We start from the raw sequence: 21,108 nt of genomic DNA, 5'->3' as shown, positions 1-21,108 counted from the left end.
TATTGCACTTAGGTGGCAATGACCTGTCCATACTGGGAGGCCTGGCGCTGATCATCCAGGCACGCGAAGACCTGTGAAGGCTTCGTGAGGTCTGGCCCACCACGCAAGTGGTGTGGTCAGATCTATTACCTAGGCTGGTTTGGAGGGACGCCTCTCCCCTTAGGGCCATTCACCGGGCTAGGCGACGGGTGAATAGGGCTATGGGTAAAACAGTTAGGGAATTGGGTGGAGTGGTAGTACCCCATCCCCTTATCTCAATAGGCCGGCCATGGCTTTACCGAGATGATGGCGTTCACCTGTCTGAGCGGTGGAACGCCATTTTCTTACAGGACCTGCAGCGGTCTCTGCGTGAGCTGGCGCAGCTAGAGGGGGGAGTCGGGGGGCCAAGATAGAGATCTGACCCCCGCTCCTGTGGCAGGTTAGGGGCGGAAAATTGGGTGGTTTAGCAACCGCGCGTTCTCCCTTGGGCATCTTTGGGGATGATTGACAGGTTCTCTGCAAGCTCATGGAGGGAGTTTCTGCCTGAGCAGCTGGGGGGAACCTGTCTTTGGGTCCTGCACCTTTAATTCCCCGATTCGGGTTAGCCGGTGGGACCCCCCTCATGCACAGCATGGCAGAAAAGGTCACAGGTGACGGCCTGGCCCTCACCTGGACCTTGCATCGAGATACGCCCATGAGTTGCCCAGGAATGTTTACTGGCATAACGTCATTTCCGCCCCGGAAGTATTTGTTTGACCCTGCAGGTCCAGTTCCGGGTCATAGTTGTTTATGCTAATTTATGCAAAGTATTTGAATAAATTATGCAAATTTATGTTAATAAAAATGACCCAATTTTAAATCCAGCTCTGGTGTCCGTGTCGTTACTCCGTCTCTCCAGCAAGGGCAGCGCCGGACTTACCCGGCAGGCAGGCTTTGCTGGAGGGACCGGGAGACACGGTCCCTCATGGCGGCCGCCATTTTGAATCCCGGGCGAAGTCTCGCGATGCGAGACTTCGCTCGGGAGATCGGGGCCTGATTGGCCAGGCCCCTGATTGGTCCGGGCAGGGCCTGCTTGCCCTATATAAGGGCGAGCAGGCCCGGGGCTCTTCCTTTTCGCCCGGACCAAGCTCCTGAGCAGACACCCGCCCGCCCTCCACTATTTTGCAGTGTGCTTCGGGGTCGCCCTTAGGGGGCCGAATGGGAATTTTTTGCAGTTCTGCCTCTTAGCTGAGCTGTTTTTTCGCCCATTCCACACTGGGGTGATGGCTGTGCGGTTAGGGGGTGCTTGCATTAATTAGGTTAATTGGCTTACCTTTGGTCATTTGGGTAGGCAGGTTAGGGGCGGAAAATTGGGTGGTTTAGCAACCGCGCGTTCTCCCTTGGGCATCTTTGGGGATGATTGACAGGTTCTCTGCAAGCTCATGGAGGGAGTTTCTGCCTGAGCAGCTGGGGGGAACCTGTCTTTGGGTCCTGCACCTTTAATTCCCCGATTCGGGTTAGCCGGTGGGACCCCCCTCATGCACAGCATGGCAGAAAAGGTCACAGGTGACGGCCTGGCCCTCACCTGGACCTTGCATCGAGATACGCCCATGAGTTGCCCAGGAATGTTTACTGGCATAACGTCATTTCCGCCCCGGAAGTATTTGTTTGACCCTGCAGGTCCAGTTCCGGGTCATAGTTGTTTATGCTAATTTATGCAAAGTATTTGAATAAATTATGCAAATTTATGTTAATAAAAATGACCCAATTTTAAATCCAGCTCTGGTGTCCGTGTCGTTACTCCGTCTCTCCAGCAAAGCTTTGACAAATGTAGGCAAAAAGGTTTGTAGATACATTAACAGAAAATAAAAGGCAATTCAGAAGAAAGGAATGTAAGAAAGAGACTCAAACTAACCCTGTCAAGATAATCAAGATTCTGTTTGGTATAAGAGGGATCAGACAGAAACTCTAGCAGGTACTCAATATTCTATTATTATGCCCTACAACAATAAGTAGTATTCCTACAATCCTTGTGGGGTCCATTTCCTGACCCGATCTATCTCAAAGATTTGACCCTAGTTCACAAACGTATATAACTTTATGTTCTACTTGTTCTTCTTCCAAGTCTATTGTGGCAAATGTTCTTTTTATACCACTATTAGCTATTTTTATACCACCATTATTTTCATTTCCCAAACCATCCCATTTCAGTTGAAGTTCATCTATTGTCAACCATTGATGAATTTAAATGTGGAGGATACCTATGAAGAAATCAATTCAATGTCCAGCTATCTATTGGATTGCACAGAAATAACTTCCCTACAGTAACTGATCTACAAATGTGATAGCGTTTTTAGAACAATTTGAACAATCATGCAGGGGTGTCAAACTGGCGGCCCATGGGCTGTAGGTGTCACATGCAGGCCACAGTCACCCCAGCTCTGTCAAGAGGCAAAATGTCATCATACGTCACGTGACAGCAATGTCATTGAGAGTAAAGTGACATACAAATTTTCTAAATTGTTGTTATTCAAGGCTGTAGAAAATCAAGTAGGAAAATAATTCACATATCAGTGCAACCATTTTTATCATGGCATCCTATAGTCTCATTCTTTTCATTTCACATATGAAGGTTTATGCAGGACAGATTATAAAACAACTTATTTCATTTTGTGCACTCCATTGCGGACCTAATCACATAAGTTTGCAAAAGACCATAGTGTTGTTGTGGTTAGCTCTGGCCCAGCTCCTGCACCAAGGAATGTGAAGGTGGATGTGGGGGAAACATCCACATGCCGCAGGCCTGTTTTGCTCCCAGTGGAATCTGCCAACGAAGTCTCCTCTGACCAAGGAAGCGTGAGTGACAGGGAAGAGGGGAGTTTGGCAGACAGCCCAGGAGGAGATCAATCATCTGTATCATCCCTGGATTCTGAACAAGAATTAATGACACATCCAAGCATGCGTAGAGTGATGCATAGGAGACAACAACTTAAAGATTATTACAAGAGAAAATGAAGCCACCTGTGGTCAATGTTCCCTCTAATTTTTTTTCGGTGTGGGCGGAAAAGTATAGTGTCTGAGCGACAGTCCCTTTGGGACTGGGCGGCATAGAAGTATAAATAAATAAATAAATAAATAAATAAATAAATAAATAAATAAATAAATAAATAAATAAATAAATAAATAAATAAATAAATCCCTTCTTTTTTATTAAAAAAATTAATAGTTTAAAAAAAACAAAATCCATTACTATTAAAACTAAAACAACCAGCAAAACTATTAATAAAAACAGGTGAGGGCTGGGTTTTTTTCTCTGTTATTTTTTAAGTGCTTTTACCATATGCTTTAAATCAAGAGTCACTTCTCTTTCTGTTTCTCACTCTTTCCTGTCATTCTCTCTCTTTCCTGTCATTCTCTGCCTCAATCATTTTCTCATTTCTTTTTTTCTCCTCTTTTTTCTATCATTTCTTTCTCTCTCTTCCTTCCACTCTTCTCTCTCTCTCTTTCTTCCTCTCTCTCACTCCCTTCCTCTCTGATCTCTTTCTTTCTTTCTCTCCCTTTCCCTATCTTGCTTTCTTCCTCTCTCTCACTCTCTTCCTTCCTCTCTCATCTCTTTCTTTCTCTCTCTTTCTCTCTCTTGCTTTCTTCCTCTCTCTCACTCTCTTCCTTCCTCTCTCATCTCTTTCTTTCTCTTTCTTTCTCTCTCTCTCTTTCTTCCTCTCTCTCACTCTCTTCCTTCCTCTCTCATCTCTTTCTTTCTTTCTCTCTCTTTCTCTATCTCTCCCCCTCTTGCTCTCTCTCTTTTTCTCACTTTCCCTCTCTTGTTTTCTTTCTCTCACTCTTTCTCTCTCTCGTTCTCTCTCTCTTGCTATCTCTTTCTCTCCCCCCTCTTTCTCTCTCTCTCTTTTTCTCACTTTCTCTCTATCTTGCTCTGTCGCTCTCACTCTCGTTCTCCGGAGGCTGGCAAAAGTGATTTACAATGTCGGGCGCACGGACCAGCGCTCTCTCTCCCCATCTCCCTGCCAGCCCACCCGGAACATTCAAAATAAGAAAACCCTTCGCTCTTACTTTGAATGTTCTGGGCGGGCTGGCAGGGGGATGGGGAGAGCGCGAGCCGGCCCGCGCATCCAACATTGAAAATCCCCTTCGCTGGCCCCTGCTGTGAGAACGCCTGCCCCGCCTCTCTTGCAGCGGAGGAGAAAGAGAGGCGGATCGGATGGGCGGGCGGGGGGCAGCGGTGAGTAGCCAGGGGCGTGAGGGGGCTAGAGGTGCAGGGGGCAGGGGCGGCTGTGGCTTAGTGTGCGCCCTTGGAAAAGGGCGCGCAGGGGGGCGTTTTGGGGTGCGCTGGCGCAGGCATGCGCAGCCTACAGGGAACGGTGCTTGTGGTTGGGTGGGGCTGCTGTAATTAGTGCTACAGATAAAAGGGCAGCCTGGTGTTTTAGCCTCATGGCAGTTTATCTGATTCATTGTTTCGTCAAGATCGTGGTTTTTGTGCTGTTCAAGATTGTGTGTGGACTCTCTGGACTTTAGAATTGGACTCAATTTCCCAGTTATTGGGTGAGCAATTGGATTGCATTTAACCTGTGCCTTGTGTGTACCAGAAAATCCCTTGGACATTTAAAAAGGGAGCTGTTTCTGTTTTTCTGTTTATAAAAACTTTTGGGTTTTCCTTTTATTGTGTGGTGTATGTCCTCCTGGACTAATTACCCTGTAATTACGGGCGGATGAAACACACCGGCAGAACAGGTGTACTCTGTTTTATCAGCAGCAACCAAATCTACCATTTGTGAACTGAGCTTCCCTCACTAAGGAGCTATTTCAGTTATCCAGAGGTGAAATTTGATTTGTAGAGCTTCAGAAATCATTAGTGCACTCTTTCATGATTTGGTCACATAATATTCTATTACAGTGTACCAACAAATATTCCTTCTATCTCCTTCAACATTTCTCAAAGGATTGTAATATATGCAATTGGAGTGAAACTAATTTATTACAGCAACCGGAATTTTCTTAACCTCCTCAGGTTGAGTACCTTCCTTCTGATTATTTGTTTTTAAGGTATTACTGATAATTAAGGTATTGTAATTTCATGCTACATTGACAAAAAGGATCCCCAGATTCAGCATCTTTCAGCAACAGCTTTTAAAAGTCTGTTTTCTTTAAAAAGGTTATATGGAATTATCTGTATAGTTTAGTATAATTTAATCACTGCGCTGATTACTAGTTAGTTGCAGAATCTAATTCAAATGGCTGGTAGCAATCTTTCAAAATCTTAGCATGGAAATGATATATTTATATATATAATTGATGTTTATGAAATTAATATAAATAACATATTTTATATAAAAGAGTGTCAATTTATAAATCAAATAAAACATTGTAAACTTGTTCATGTTAATTGTTGTTAATTTTAAGTTGCTGTAAGGGCAACACCATAAGAACACAAATTGGAGATAAGACATTAGATTAGAAGACATTAGACATTAGATTAGGTAACTCAAGTTTCTGGTTATTTAAAATAAGTACTGGAATGGATGAAATTAGAAGATTACATGCCTTGAAATTATGAAAAATAAAATTCCAATTCCTGCATGATATAAGAATGTTTCAGAAAGAAGGAAAAGAGAAATTTTTCTTTTCCCTTTTTCAAAATTAGTCACATAAACAAAAACAATCATATTTGAAAGTGGCATTGGGTTACAAGTCTGAGCTTTAAACCCCTATATAGCTTTAAAGCCCTACAGGACAATTTTTGGAGAACATGGGGATGAGAGAATTATCCATGAAGAATTTACACATAAACCTTTTTTAAAAAAAACAACTGACAGGACTACAGCATTGCATTGTTGCAGATAAAGGAAAATGTCCTTCTAGGATTTTCTTCTTTTTTTAAAAGTTTATATGAAAATATATAATGATTGAATGCTACATCAAGACAACATTTAGCTTCTAAGAAATAGTTCTGTTAAATAGGACAGACAAGACAATTCTGTAATCCTTACTAGTGAAATCACACAAGCAATGTTTAATTATAATTCGTGATTCCTTTTCATCTTCTAGTAGTTATTGTACTTGATTTGCTAACTGAGAGAAAATCAATAAAATAAAACTGTCTGTGACAAAATACTGTACTTCAGTTTAATGATGAGGAAATGTGATATCTCCACAACCCTTAAAAAAAAGATTCCGAAACATTCCAGATAAAAAGGGCCTACTATATATTATTTTGACAGCTTGGAAAGATCCAAATACTGTGATCCTTCATAAACGAAATGAAATTTGAAAGTAGAGAATTAATTCTTGCTGGCATTACATCTCGTCCTTCCTTCATGGACCTTAGAAGCCTGATCCTTTCTAATGGTATTTTAGATTTTATATTGATCAGATGGAGAGCTCCACCTGGATTGAAACTGCACAATTTTTCCATGGGTTTATACAGGCCAAGCCAGCCTGTGTATGTTAAATTAAAGATTTTCAAATTTATCATCTTTAAGTAATCAGAACTGTGCCTGAGGAGAAAGTTCCTAAACAGAATGTCAACCTCCACATTGAGATGGCTGGGATTAAAGGGGGAAGAGTGAGGTTAGATATGGCGGGAGGGGGGAGCTTTGCTGGAGATGTCTCTTCTTGTGTCTGATTAGGGGCCTAGGGAGGAAAGTTCTCATCACATATGGTCAGGCTGGTGGGACATGTTTACAGCCTACTCAAGGTCAACTGTTTCGGCAGAGCAGATGTGGAAACCCAACCTGGACATGTACCCACATGATATCTTGGGGCATTGGGATTGGATGATTTGCCGGGGGGATTCTGAGGGGAGAATGTTGGGATCATTTCTATATGCCATTTATGTGCCTTTACCTCAGATCGTTTTGTCGCTACCCTGTTTCCCCAAAAATAAGTCACCCCTGAAAGTAAGACATAGGAGAGATTTCGTAGAATTGCCTAATATAAGGCATCCCCTGAAAGTAAGACGTAGGAGACGTTTCGTTTCACAGCATTTCCAAACAGAACATATATAACACTTCTGTCCATAAATTGCATCCCTAAACACTGCATCAATCAGATTCAAAACACATCCAACACGCATCCAACATGCGGCTGCTCGTTTGGATGCGTTTTTGCTGCAGGATACAAGTTTTTGCTACAGGATACAATTCACTGGGGAAAAAATAAGACATCCCCTGAAAATAAGACATAGCACATCTTTGAGAGCAAAAATTAATATAAGACGCTGTCTTATTTTCGGGGAAACACGGTATCAGTTCTTCTCTAGTAAACGTACTTTTCTCTCTCATCATGGAGTTGGGGTTTTTCTTTCTTGGATTTTCAACACACAAGACACAGAAAGTGATACAGATCTAACCTACATTAATAACCTACATCTAACCTGTGCATTAATAGTGATACTAATACCTCCAGGGAAATTAAGATTCTCGCTTTATCATACCTGCCATCTTTTACCTTTAATTTTTGATTTTTTATTGTATTACCTATTTTCTATTGTAATTTCTTTGATTGTGGTGAACCATCCAGTCTCATTAAGGGTTGAGCAGCATACAAGTTTTAACAGTGATTATTGTTATTGTTGTTGTTGTTACCATTACCATCGTTATTATTAAACTTTTATTCATTAAAGATTAAACTCAGTCAATGGAATATTTAAAAAGTATAATAATAACAACAGCAATAACAATAAAACAATTATTATTATTATTATTATTATTATTATCATCATCATCATCATCATCATCATCATCTTTTTTATTCATTAAACATGAAACTCAGTCAACTGAACATTTTAAAAAGTCTCACAAATACCACTGACTGGTGCTAATACTTGATACGGGTTGCTGCCAGCATCCTAGGTATCAAGCAAGTATCTTCTTAAAATATATGATGTTCCAAGTAGTGCAGTTTTTTTTGCAGTTCTGCTGGTGTTATTGCAGAAAGCTACAATTTCTTAATGTGTTTTGTGAAATTCATGAAGTTGTTGTTATTTTCTTTTTTTTAATTAAAAGATGAGTTCCTGGCAGTGAAATGGGATAATGGTTTCAACAAAACTTTGCTGCGTGCAAAACAAAAGTTGATAGCTATTCTTAAGAATAACAGTTACCTTACAGTTTGATATGTATCTTTCCTCCATAAATACTATCTGGTTTCCTTTCAAGGAAAAATATCTAAAGCTTTGTTAAACTTGGGACATCTCTAGTTGGCTAATCTTTTTGTCTTATTAAATACTTTTCTATCGTTTTTGTTTAAATTATAATCAACCTCCTACTAATAGTAACAGACCATTGAGAAAATTGTAATTAAAGCATCTGGAAAAAAAACAAGAGAAGGAAAGATAACTTCAGCAGTCGTATTAATTCCCTACATGTTTCTAAGAAGTTTGTAAATAAATACAATCCTATTCAAAAAAACAAGCGAGCTAGAAGTAGTTCATCAGCAATGTCATTGATGAAGTAATCTGACAATATAAACAGCAGTTATACTTTACGATAGATGTCCAATTAGTACCTTTGAACATTTTGGATATCTTTGTGATTCATGTCTGCGTTGGGAAATTTAAAAGTGGATTTCTAAGCTTTCATTTATACCTACTTATTATTATTCTTTACTGAAGATTTTCTTGCATTTCTAATTTTCAGTGAGCACTGAAGGATCAGAGTACAAAAATCATAACTACATTTAAATTAAAAGGAGTCACTTTTCAAACACTATTTTTAACTTATAACGCAATATAGGATTACACTTTCATATGTGCAATGGAAGGCATTAGAAAACAGTTGTCAAGACCCCTTACAAAGAAAATGGAGCAACAAAGCAAACTCGACATGATTCCTTTGAAGCCAATACTATACCCTTCTTTCAAATATAATCTGGTTATAAGATTATATAAGGGATTCTGTCAAACTCTATATTAAAAGTCATCACTTTAGCAATTGCAATTGCCATCTATAGTCCTTCCACTTTATTTTGTGCCAGCATTAATGAGCTTAATACTAGCGGTGTCTCTTAAAATAAACAAGTTGGTCATCCCGCTCAAATACAGTGATAACTCATCTTACAAACCCCTCGTCATACAAACTTTTCAAGATACAAACCCGGGGTTTAAGATTTTTTTGCCTCTTCTTCCAAACTATTTTCACCTTACAAACCCAAGTAGCTGCCACTGGGATACCCCGTCTCCAGACTTCCGTTGCCAGTGAAGCCCCCGTTTTTGTGCTGCTGGGATTCCCCTGCAGCATCACAAAAACACGGAAGTCTAGAGGTGGGGTTTCCCATGGAGGGGAGCCTCAGGGGAATCCCAGCAGTGCAAAAACGGGTGCTTCGGCTGGCAAAAGGGGTGAGTTTTGGGCTTATACACATTAATCGCTTTTCCATTGATTCCTATGGGAGACATTGTTTCATCTTACAAACTTTTTACCTTATAAACCTCATCCTGGAACCAATTAAGTTCGTAAGACGAGGTATCGCTGTATATACAAAAGAGGCACTGAAGAAAATTAAGATAGTGTTGCTGAATACCCATTTCCATCAAAGCTAATTGATGCAAATAATATAATTAAACCAATTCAAGATCAACCAAATTATCGTGCAAATTATTAGATATCAAATAATAAAGATGGTCATACCAGAAAAGGAGATGCTTTGCCTCAAGCCCATGCAGTCTAGTCCTGTAGGTGTGCTCTGGGAATAGAGGTGCAATTTGAGACGAAGGGGATCAGTGGCCACTGGAGAAGTAACTGATTTTATTTTAACCTACAGGAAAAAAAGTAGCAACATGTTTACAAAAATGGATAGCCTGAATTCCAAAAAGATTGCTGATTACTAAAAAAAACAAAAAAAGATTTTTTAAAGTGTTATCTTCAATCCAAACAATTGGATAAAGAAAAGCAAATGAGAATGCTAAAGGAAAGCAGGGAAAAGAGCTTTGTAAATGTTGTGGTTAGCTCTGGCCCAGCTCCTGCCCCAAGGACTGTGGATGTGGGGGAGACATCCACATGCTGCAGGCCTGTTTTGCCCCCAATGGAATCTGCTGATGAAGGCTCCTCTGACCAAGAATACATGAGTGACAGGGAGGAGGAGAGTGGGGCAGACAGCTCAGAAGGAGATCAATTATCTAACTCCTCCTTGGATTCAGAACAAGAGTTAATGATACAGCCACGCATGCGGAGAGCGATGCATAGGCAGCAACAACTGAGAGATTATTATCAAAGAAAATGAGGCCACCTGTGGTTGGGTGGGACTGTGGTAATTAGGGAGGCTGCTATAAATAGCAGCATGTGGGTTTGGCCATTGTGGAGGATTATCTGATCATTGTATTTCATGACTGCTTTACTGACTTTGACTTTTTGTGTGCTGATTTTTTCCCCGCTTTGAAACTAAACCAGGGCAAAGTGTGTTTCACTTTGTTAAAGAAGAAGGACTGTGAATTGCCTCACAGCTGCAAGCTAAGTATCACAGCAAAGAGCAGTCATCTCCAAACAAACTGGTAATTTGTACAAGTCCCTTAAGGGACTTGTACAAATTACCAGTTTGTTTGGAGATGACTGCTCTTTGCTATACCAAAAGAGGGCTTGGTTTAAGTGAATTTTCATTATAAAGAACATTGTTTTGAATTTTCAAACGTGTGTGTGTCTGAAATTTGTACCTGTGGATTTTGGGGAGGAGTCTACCAGAGAGCCCGACAGAACAGTAAATATCAGAAATTCTAAAGTTCTTCATTGTGAAGAACTTTAAAAGGAAAAGAAGGTTCTTAAAATTACGAGGGGTGCTTGAGAATGAATTACTGTAATAGTGTGGTCCTAGGTATACTCCATGCAGTTGTTTAATATTTAATACTACTTCTAATAAAGTTGCATTGACATTGTTTGTACTCCAAAATATAAATGATATTCTAACATAGAAATACTTTTCAATCCACTCATCAGAAGTATGTACATATAACACCATGCATCCTATATGAGACAAGAGAGGCAGTAAAGAAGACCTATCTGTCAAGATGGTTAATCTCAGAAAAGAGAACACAAAATTGCCATACTGTGTTAGAAACAAAAGCGGCAGAAGAACTCGTTAACAGAATCATTGAAAGGGAAGAATGCAAACAGAGAGAACAGACAAATTATCTTTGGTTCCTTACATTGAGTTGATCTTCTGGGGAGTTACTTGATTTGTTCTCTCTGTCTGACTGGCCCTCTTTCACAAAGGTCCTTTTTCGGTTTCTCTCCATCCACGTATCATCAAAGCTGAAGCATTTGTATAGGGATTTGTGTCTCTTCTGCTGGACGTGGTTTTTTATCTTTCCCTCCTGGATATAGAAGGGAAGGATCCAGGCCTTGTCCTCTACATTTGAATCCAAAGACCCTGGCATCTGAACAGATTTTTTCCGGTAAGGAAGACCGTGCTTTTCACCTGACCTCTCTTCTGCTGAAATTTCACTTTGTTGGGAACGCTCCTATTTTACAAATAACAGGTGAAAGTATCTTTAAAACATGTTTCTTTTGTTGACCATTTTGGGCAGCTCACTGAAAGCAGTCATTATGAATCTGGAAAAATCTTATTACATTTGTCCCTTTTTAAAGTAACATCGTTTATAACATATCTTATAAATAAGGTCTTTATTGATTCAGTGTCGGTGTTGCAATCGAAATAAAACCTGGATTTGAACTCACCTGTATTAACTTCATGTAAAGTTTGGATCCATGCTCATATAAGTACTGAGAAAAAATATTTCAGCATAGTGTAAATACACTTGAAAAGTTGCTTCAGGGCAGCACGTGGCAGGATCACTTGCCATATTCTGTTTATGGTGCAATCCCAATTCAAATGTTCCTCCCACCTACATTACTCATAGAAAACTACATAGAAAAATCCTAAGAGGTCAGTAAGGGACATGCATAACTCCACCAGCATGCCTACTCTCCCTGTCCAAATGTTCCCTTTTATTTGTACCCAACTTATGTATTCAAATAATGTTATACTTAGGTATATTATCAGATACTTACTTGACAATATATATATTGTGATTTCACCGAATGTGATTTCACCAAAATGTCACATAGACATGCAAAATATTACATGGGGCAAAAACCGAACTCAGAACAATCTACATACATACAGCGTTCCCTCGATTTTCGCGGGTTCGAACTTTGCGAAAAGTCTATACCACGTTTTTTCAAAAATATTAATTAAAAAATACTTTGCGGGTTTTTCCCCTATACCACGGTTTTTCCTGCCCGATGATGTCATATTTATTTATTTATTTATTTATTTATTTATTTATTATTTAGATTTGTATGCCGCCCCTCTCCGAAGACTCACCACCAAACTTTCGTCCACCTTTAATAAATATTTTTGTTAATAAACTTTAATAAAGAAACATGGTGAGTAATAATCTAAATGGTTGCTAAGGGAATGGGAAATTGCAATTTAGGGGTTTAAAGTGTTAAGGGATGGCTTGTGATACTGTTCATAGCCAAAAATAGTGTTTTTACTTCCGCATCTCTACTTCGTGGAAATTCAACTTTTGCGGGCGGTCTCAGAACGCATCCCCCGCGAAAATTGAGGGATCACTGTATACCCGTGAAAATCTACGAAAACAAACAAATATATATATATATATATATATATATATATATATATATATATATATATATATATATATATATATATATATATATAATAAACAGTTATTTTAATTGTTAATTGAGTAAGCCAACCAATCTAAAAGGACAGGCATCAGAATCCTTTTGAGCAAGAGTTCCTTAAAACTGAAGTTGCTGCTAAGAATATACAATTAGCAAAGTTTAATTACTTATTTTCTTAAGCATCCTTTGAATTCTCTCTGTATGATGACTGTTGTTGGGTCTATAAGGAACACCTTGTAATATAAAACCTTGCCTCCAGAGGGCACAATAAAGTTATATTTAGCTGTGACATTTCACTATCTTCCCTAGAGATAACAAATTTTTTCTCCATCTATCTAAACTTGCTTGGTATATTTAGATGCCTCTCTAATTTTGGAATGCTGCCTTCCCCTAAGAACTATGTCCCTTTTTCCTTTCTATTATTTCAGCCAGAAATTAGATTTACAGATGTTAAGTTCTACAAATAGGAATTCAGCAAACTTCTATGTAATTATTATATAGATGTTTATAACTGTACCTCATGTATGCAACTATATAACAAAAACATGTGACGTATATAACTATCTATATACCCAAGTCTGCACTATGTAGAAATCCACCTGGCCACTTAAAATTGCTACAGACATGATCCTCCCTTCTCTGGCCACTGGGCATTGCTTTCCTAAGGGCATTGGGGTTTTCCTTGCTGAAAGACCTGACATCTGGCTTCTGCAGTAGCATCTGCCTGCAAAATGCAGCAATTTTCAGAGCCTTATACAGGTTCCCTATAACTATACATTTAGCACTATTTTGGAACAATACTAGACTTCTGTTTAAATACTGGATTATCATTTCTGACAGATGCTCTTCCTGTGCTGCAGGGGTTAGGTTTTTCTTCACTATTTCTGCTAATAAAAGATTAAACATATGTTTCCTGGTTTTATTACTTTCCAGAAGCACCGTTTTGCCTACTCTGTTCTAGGCTACAATTTATGGGATACTTCTAAGTTTGTTGACCATGAGGACAGAGGTGAAACTCATCACCATTCTTTAGCAGCATTAATTTAAGATAGAGTATCTTTTCCCTATCAATTCACTCCTATTTCAACCTACAGTCTCCCTTGTGCTTGAAGCCTAATTCAGTGTTTCCCAGCTGGACTTCAACTCCCAGAATTCCCCAGCCAGCGAATGCTGGCCTAATTGATACATCATAACCTGTTAGGTAGGCACCTTGACAGCTGGCTAAACATCCCATAAACTTCCTTACTCTCATTGAGATCTTCTGCAGCAGGTATCTGCACTTAAAATTATTGGAGGCTGTGAAGTCAGAGAAAGCCACCAAGTGCTTTCTTAACTTTTTCTACATTTAAACAGAAAGAACTGTACTGGGCATCATTCTTATTACATTGGCAAAATAGGGCTCAGCCATTCAGGACAGAACTATTTATACCAGCATACCTTTCTGCCTCTCAAGAACTAATGGACAGCAGTCGGGGATGACATTCAAAAATTTTCTCTACCGGTTCTGTGGGTGTGGCTTGATGGCTGTGGCAAGGGAAGGATATTGCAAGCCCCCCATTTCCACCCCACTCTGGGGACAGCCAGAGGTGGTATGTGCTGGTTCTCCGAACTACTCAACATTTCTGCTACCAGTTCTCCGAACTACTCAAAATTTCTGCTACCGGTTCTCCGAACTACTCAAAATTTCTGCTACCGGTTTTCCAGAACCTGTCAGAACCTACTGGATTTCACCTCTGACAGTTTAATGTTTGGCCATCCTTTTGTTTATTCCAGGGATAGGCAAAGTCGGCTCTTCTATGACTTGTGGACTCTGGTTTCTCTTCAGATCGTATAAATCTTTCGCCTTTTATGACTTGTGGACTTCAACTCCCAGAATTCCTGAGCCAATCATGCTCGCTCAGGAATTCTGGGAGTTGAAGTCCACATGTCAAAGAAGAGCCAACTTTGCCCACCTCTCGTCTATTCTACAGGAGGGTAGGTAATGCGAGCCTTTTCTGGATCCTGCAAAGCATCTCCTGATCTGAATGCATGGTTGCAGCTTAATTGCACAGATAATGTAGCCTCGTATAGTACATCTGTACTGAAAGTTTTTTTTTAAAAAACCTAACCCCTCATTAAAAGACAGTAACAGAGAAAATTACCATCATTGAATTTTAACCCAGGCATTTAAAATGAAAACCCGGCATTTGTCTAGAAATAAAAAGAAGCACTCTTTCAGCACTGGGTTTCAAAGGTCACTTCTGAAAGCAAATCTACGAATACAATACCATATCCTCACATACTTATGAAACATGAAAATGAACCAGTTAGCTCCAAAAAAAAATTCTGAACAGTTTTATAACCAAAATCTTACATTATTGTTTCGTCTTATTCTCTGAAGAATTCACATAAATGGATATGATGCCATATGTCAGTGATGGCGAACCTTTTTTTCCCCTCAGGTGCCGAAAGAGTGTGCGCGTGTGCTACTGCGTGAGTGCCCACACCCATAATTCAATGCCTGGGGAGGGTGAAAACAGCTTTCCCCAACCCCTCAGAGGCCCTCTTTATGCTAGAAATGACCTGTTTCCCAACTTCTGGTGGGCCCAGGAGGCTTGTGTTTTGCCCTCACCAGGCTCCAAAGGCTTCCTTGGAGCCGAAGGAGGCTAAAAACGCCCTCCCCCATCCCTCCAGAGGCTATCTGGAAGCCAAAAACGTCCTCCCAGAACTTCTGTGTGGAGCCAAAAATCAGGTGGCTACACATGCATATTGGAGCTGAGCCAGAGCAACGGCTTGCACACCAGCAGATATGCACACCAGCAGATATGCTATCACTGCCATATGTCTTTGTGAGCAAGTTTCTAAAGTTATTTCAAAACAGGAAATTTATAACATTGAATATTACATCCAGATCAACTCAGAATTAGTGATGGGCAAACTGAACCTGCACAATTCGGGTCCGTACCGAATTTTGTGGTGTTCGGTATGCCGAACACGAACCTGAAATTTTTTCAAACTTCGGGCAAAGTTCGGGGTTATGTTCGACGTTTGGAGCTTTGACGTCACCGGCAGGTTGCTAAGGACGCCAAGGTGATCACTTCCTGTACTCCATGGAATCCAGGAAGTGATCACCTTGGCGTCCTTAGCAACCTGCCGGTGGCGTCAAATCTCCGCCTCTGGAATCTCTTCATGGGAGGGATTCCCTGTTTGGGTTCGAGTTCGGGTTTGGGTTCGGTTTGGGTTCGGCCAAATTTTGCATAAAGTTCGTCCGAGCGTGCCGAACCCGAACACCGTTGGGTTCGCCCATCACTACTCAGAATTCTACATGAGATACATAACAAAAAACATTTTTTAATCCTTCTCCATACACTCAATACCAATACACAAAATCTCCTGAAGAACAACTCACCTCATCTCTGATTATATCACTCATAGAAGTAGTAGTGTTTAAGCTGATCTGTGATTGGCTGCTTATCCCACTGTCTTCTCTCAAATAGTCGTTATCTAATGAGTGCATGGACTGCAAGAAACTAGATCTGGGTTTCAATGTCTTTGGCCTCTCGGGTGCTTCCAAACCACCATCAATAACAGAGATGTTTCCAAGAGATATCAATGAAGTTGAGCTTAATTTACCAGGATAATGGAAGCCCATGCGCTGATGAGCAGTCCGAGGACTCTGTGGCTTGGGACTCATAGGCCTGCATGGCATGTCTTTACGTTCATACATTGACAACTGGGGGCAAGAAGGAGTGAAATGGGGAAATGATGAATGCAGGTCAATTGGAGTAATTGGAGATTTCAGCCAGAATTCTTCATAGGAGGTATTCCCGTCATTCCCCATCATTTTCTCTTTCCCGCTACAATCTGGGCTATAGGATGACTCTCTCCTCTTCCTTCTGGTGTCTATAGGTAAAAAGTCAGTTGACCCAAAGGAATAGGACTGCCCAATTCCTGTAGATGAGCCATTAGAAACACTGTATTTTAAAAAGTCTTGTCCATTTTGACACTCCTTTTTTTCGTTCAATGTTTTCCTACTAAAGTTTCCAGAGCTCCCATTTGAACAGGGATTTTGCTTCAGGCTATCTGCCTCCTTGCTTTTTAGAAAAGCTTTCCAGGATGGGTGCGCTTTCATTTTTTCATTTTTAAAGGAAATTTTTGGACTCTGTTGAGCATTTTCCTTTTCCAGAGTTTTAGATTCAAAAAAACTTGAGAAGGATCGATGGGCCAAGGACAATCGGCTGCGGAATTTTTTGCTATCTATGCTTTTGTTGCATTTTAAATCATTCTCTGGAGAAGATTTCCGAACTTCAGGGCACTCAGTAAACTCATTATTGTTTTTCTCTACAAATCCGTCCCCGTATTTTACCCTGGCTAACATAGGAGGAGAAAAATATGTGCCAGAACTTTCTAAGAGTGTCCGACCAGAGCTAGAAGCTTTTCTCAGACTAATTCTATTGAAAAGTCCAGCAGGTCTTTCATAGAATAAATCATCATCATCTGAATATTCTGCAAGGCATTGATCCTTGTTTTGCAAAGTAGGACTGGGTGAATTGAGGTCTTTCCAATTATCTTCTACTTCATCTGCTTTATCACTATCGAATGTGACTTCCTTAATTTTCATGTTGTCTTGATCATCAGGAGATGTTAGCTTAGATTTCCTGAAGGATGCCATCTTGGAGAAAGCTAAAAATTTAGAATACTTAACAGACTTTTCTAGGGCACCCACTTTGTTGATTCTCTGCACTGCCTTATAAAAACTATTGTTGCTACCAAAAAAGTTAATGATATTATTGTCCATCTCTTCACTATTTGCACTTTCCATGCTGATATTATCTAGGCCACTGGTGCTATTATCTTGTGTGTCAGTTTTCACTGAAGTATCACAGATACCTGACTTCACATTCATGTCATAGTTTTTACTAATGCACTTTGAATTTTCTGTGGGAAAAACTTCATATGATTCTGATTTGAGAGAAACAGCAATTTCATCATGTAATACATTACAGATTTTGGAGTCTTCCTCCCCAATAATTTGCTTAGCATTGATTTTATTTCCTTGAAGATGAGTCTCATCATCAACAGCAATATCTTGGCCCAACATATTTATGCTATTTATTTCCTGTGTTCTTGCAATATTTACACAAGCATCCTGTTCTGCATCTGTAATCATGGATTCATCCATTGCTGTATAGCTATGAGTTTGAGATTCATGGTTTGTTATTTGTACCGTCTCTAAGACAGAATCACCATTCAACTGACATGGTTTGCTTAGTGTTATGACTTTGTTTGCTGCAGGAAGGGCCAAGGGCAAACTATCTATGCACCCTTTTTCCTTCTGAGTTTGCACAGTACTTTCTAAAAGTAAATTAGTTGTGGATGCATTGTTCACCAAAGTAGTTTCTGTAGATTTTGCAGAGGCTGGGAAAGACAGTGAGTCTAACATGTTTGCGTCTGCTTCACAATGTGTGTTTCTTGAACTTTCCTCAGGAGCCATCTTAACTAGGCATTTATCTCCATTGTATGGCAACACCTGCACAAAGGACATGTCATTTGCACAACTGGACTTTCTGTTTGGAGATTCTTCTGATTTTGTGGCATCCATGGTGGTGATGGGATAAGAGTTTGAATTCTCGTGCTCTAGTATCTCAGTAAATTTAGCCAAAGATTTCTCAACTTCAACATTTGTTTGCAATAGTTCTTGATCAGGGGTTTCCATCAATAAAGCTTTTAACTCAGAAATGTTATCTGATTTTTCCTTCTGGCACATATAATGTGGTGTTATTGCAACTTCAAAAGCAGGGACATCAACATCTTCACCATTACTGCAATTGCAAGACTTATTTTCTATATCATTGAGATGATTCAAAGGATATCTTAATATATTAGATGTACCGGATTCCTGTTCTCTACAATATTTTCCATTTGATGCCAGAATCTCAAATGCCTTCTCACGACCTATATTTGGCCCATATTTACTTCTCAGCTCAGATGCTCTGAGAAAAGTCTCAAGGTTTTGAGTTTTGATGCATTTGCTTTCCTTGTTTACCTCTGCATTAATCATGGAAGCATGAACAACACAATTATTATCATATTTATTGGCCACATTGCATTGATCTGCACATCTTTCTGAGACATGAACATCACAGGTGTGAGATTCAGAACTAATATGCCTTGGAGACAATCCTTTAATTTCTATCTGATCCTTTGATTTCAGATGCTTTTTTAATACTGCATTGGCATTTACATGTGTTGATATACATCCCATATTTGAAAAACTCTTCTTTTTAGAGTTTTTTCCTGAGGAATTTGGCAGCTGGGACAATACCAAAGACTGACATTCAATTGTATCTGTTCCTTTTGTTGTAAGGCCACAGAGCTGGGATTTGTTGGTCCCCTGGAAGCTTTCTGTTTGCTTCTGTACATTTTTATTCAAAATCAAGTGAGGAGCAAGAAATAACCCTTTAATATTTAAGTCTTTTTCGACTTCTAAGGATGTTTTTGAACACTCTATGTTTTCCTTAATATGATCATGATCTGATTCTTTTAGGGGCAATGTGGAGCAGGATTGACTGAATTTATCTGCCAGACAAAAACAATCATTTATATGTTCTCTGATATCTTGACCATTTATATTTCCAGGAGAACTATGCCAGGATTTCATTGCTAAATTTCCTGGCTTTGTGGAAGGCACCAAAAATGTAGATTTAAAATCTGTTAGTTTCTGCTTTCTGCCATACAAATTTGTTTCTACAGGTTTTTCGGTGTCAAAAACAGTCTTCTGTCTATACTCGGTATTAAATATACAATCTTTTTTATACCTCCTTTTGGAAGATTCATTATATTTTTTCCAACTTCCATTTGTTTCCAAATGAATGTTAGGCAAACTGTTTCTGGAAACTGAGCATAAACAGCAAGTTTCAGAAAAATTCAAAGAGCTTTCAGAATTTGTTCTGAGACTAACCAATGTTACTGCTTCTGGGCTCATATTCTCTTTGTTACCGGCACCTTTAATTTGATCGCCTGAATATAAGTGTGCCTCTCTGTTTTCAGATTTTGTCCCCACTTTTAACAAAGCTTCAGTCTGTAACACAAAATCATTTTGAGTAGCCTTTGACGCTGTGGAGGTAATACTGTAAGATAATACCTTCTCCTTTCCTTTGACGTCTTCAGTTTTGGATTCTAGTGCTAATAACTCCAATGCATATTTGCTTGTTGCTGCTTGTAAGACTGAAGGGAATTCTACACTTTCCTTCCGAATAAATTCCAATTCTTTCGTGAAACACTTGGGAGGAGACCTATCTCCTTTTGTTTTAGAATACTTATGCCATGGTTCTTCTATTTCTGAAGAAAGATTGGGTTCTCTAGTGATGTCACTGGCAATGGACTCCGAGTCTGACACACTTTCATAAGGCTCTGTCTTGATATCTGACAGCGATTCGCTTTGATGTGACTGGGTTTCAAAGTAGTCTTCATCTGTTTCCTGGCCTGATCCACCTATTTCCAGCTCTGATGTATCTGGGATTGAAGAATTCTGGTCTTCTTCGGTCTCTCTTTCACTTGCACAGTTGTCAACTGGCTCTGAGGCCTGAAAAACAAAAGATGATAAATTAATCAGCAATAGAGCCTTGTATTAAGAAGATTAATTTATAATAGGCATGGACTCCACTGCTCCCCTTAGGACTGCAACAAAAGAGAGAATCTGATAAATCAAATGCAGTGTTGGCTAAGAAATTTTGAGAGTTGACATTTAAATATCTTTAAGTTGCTACAGTAGAGAAAAATATGCCGTAATTGCCCATAAGAGCACATTGTACAATGCCAAAATGGTGGCATTTTGTGGATATTGTGCTGTATTCTGAAAAAGCTAAACCACATTTTCCAAATAATTTTCAAAACCGCTTTAATATTTGGTGGATTTTTAATGGTCATTACAATAATAATTAATGATAATAATAATAATTTATTAGATTTGTATGCCGCCCTCTCCGGAGATTCGGGGCGGCTCACAACAATAATAAGAACAATATTATAGTAGAACAAATCTAATACTATTTAAAAACATATAAAACACTATCATATTTAAAAAACCAAACAACACATTCATACCAAACATAAAACAAAATATAAAAGAGCCTGGGGGAAAGGTGTCTCAACTCCCCCATGCCTGGCAGTATAAGTGAGTCTTGAGTAGTTTACGAAAGACAGGGAGGGTGGGGGCAGTTCTAATCTCCGGGGGGAGTTGATTCCAGAGGTCCGGGGCCGCCACAGAGAAGGCTCTTCCCGTGGGGCCCGCCAAACGACATTGTTTAGCCAACGGGACCTGGAGAAGGCCAACTCTGTGGGACCTTATCGGTCACTGGGATTCGTGCGGTAACAGGCGGTTCCGGAGGTACTCTGGTCCAATGCCATGTAGGGTTTTAAAGGTCAAGCCACGGAGTGTTGTAGAAACATACAATGCTTTGTGATCTATACAATTTACAAATAGAGCACTTTGGTTAGCATAATTTTTTCATATTTGAAG

At 39.6% G+C, this 21,108-nt stretch overlaps 1 protein-coding gene across 2 annotated transcripts in view; it reads right to left on the bottom strand.

Annotated features, from left to right (window-relative positions):
- The window catches only part of ARHGEF4 (Rho guanine nucleotide exchange factor 4), a 130,598-nt gene extending 111,753 nt beyond the window's left edge, over nucleotides 1-18,845 (bottom strand). The window contains exons 1-3 of one of the 2 annotated variants that reach the window (XM_070752986.1): nucleotides 15,997-18,845; nucleotides 11,102-11,416; nucleotides 9,594-9,720 (exon numbers count right to left, since the gene is read on the bottom strand). In XM_070752986.1, the coding sequence (XP_070609087.1) occupies nucleotides 9,594-9,720; nucleotides 11,102-11,416; nucleotides 15,997-18,648 (3,094 nt within the window). In that variant the 5' untranslated portion in view covers nucleotides 18,649-18,845. The remainder of the gene's footprint in view (nucleotides 1-9,593; nucleotides 9,721-11,101; nucleotides 11,417-15,996) is intronic. The other variant, XM_070752985.1, reaches the window with a different exon arrangement.
- Between the last annotated feature and the right edge of the window lie 2,263 nt (nucleotides 18,846-21,108).

This window comes from Erythrolamprus reginae, chromosome 5, assembly GCF_031021105.1.
Source record: "Erythrolamprus reginae isolate rEryReg1 chromosome 5, rEryReg1.hap1, whole genome shotgun sequence".
Lineage (NCBI taxonomy): Eukaryota > Metazoa > Chordata > Lepidosauria > Squamata > Dipsadidae > Erythrolamprus > Erythrolamprus reginae.
Note: the sequence above shows the minus strand (reverse complement) of the source record. Positions and strands in the feature narration are given on the sequence as shown.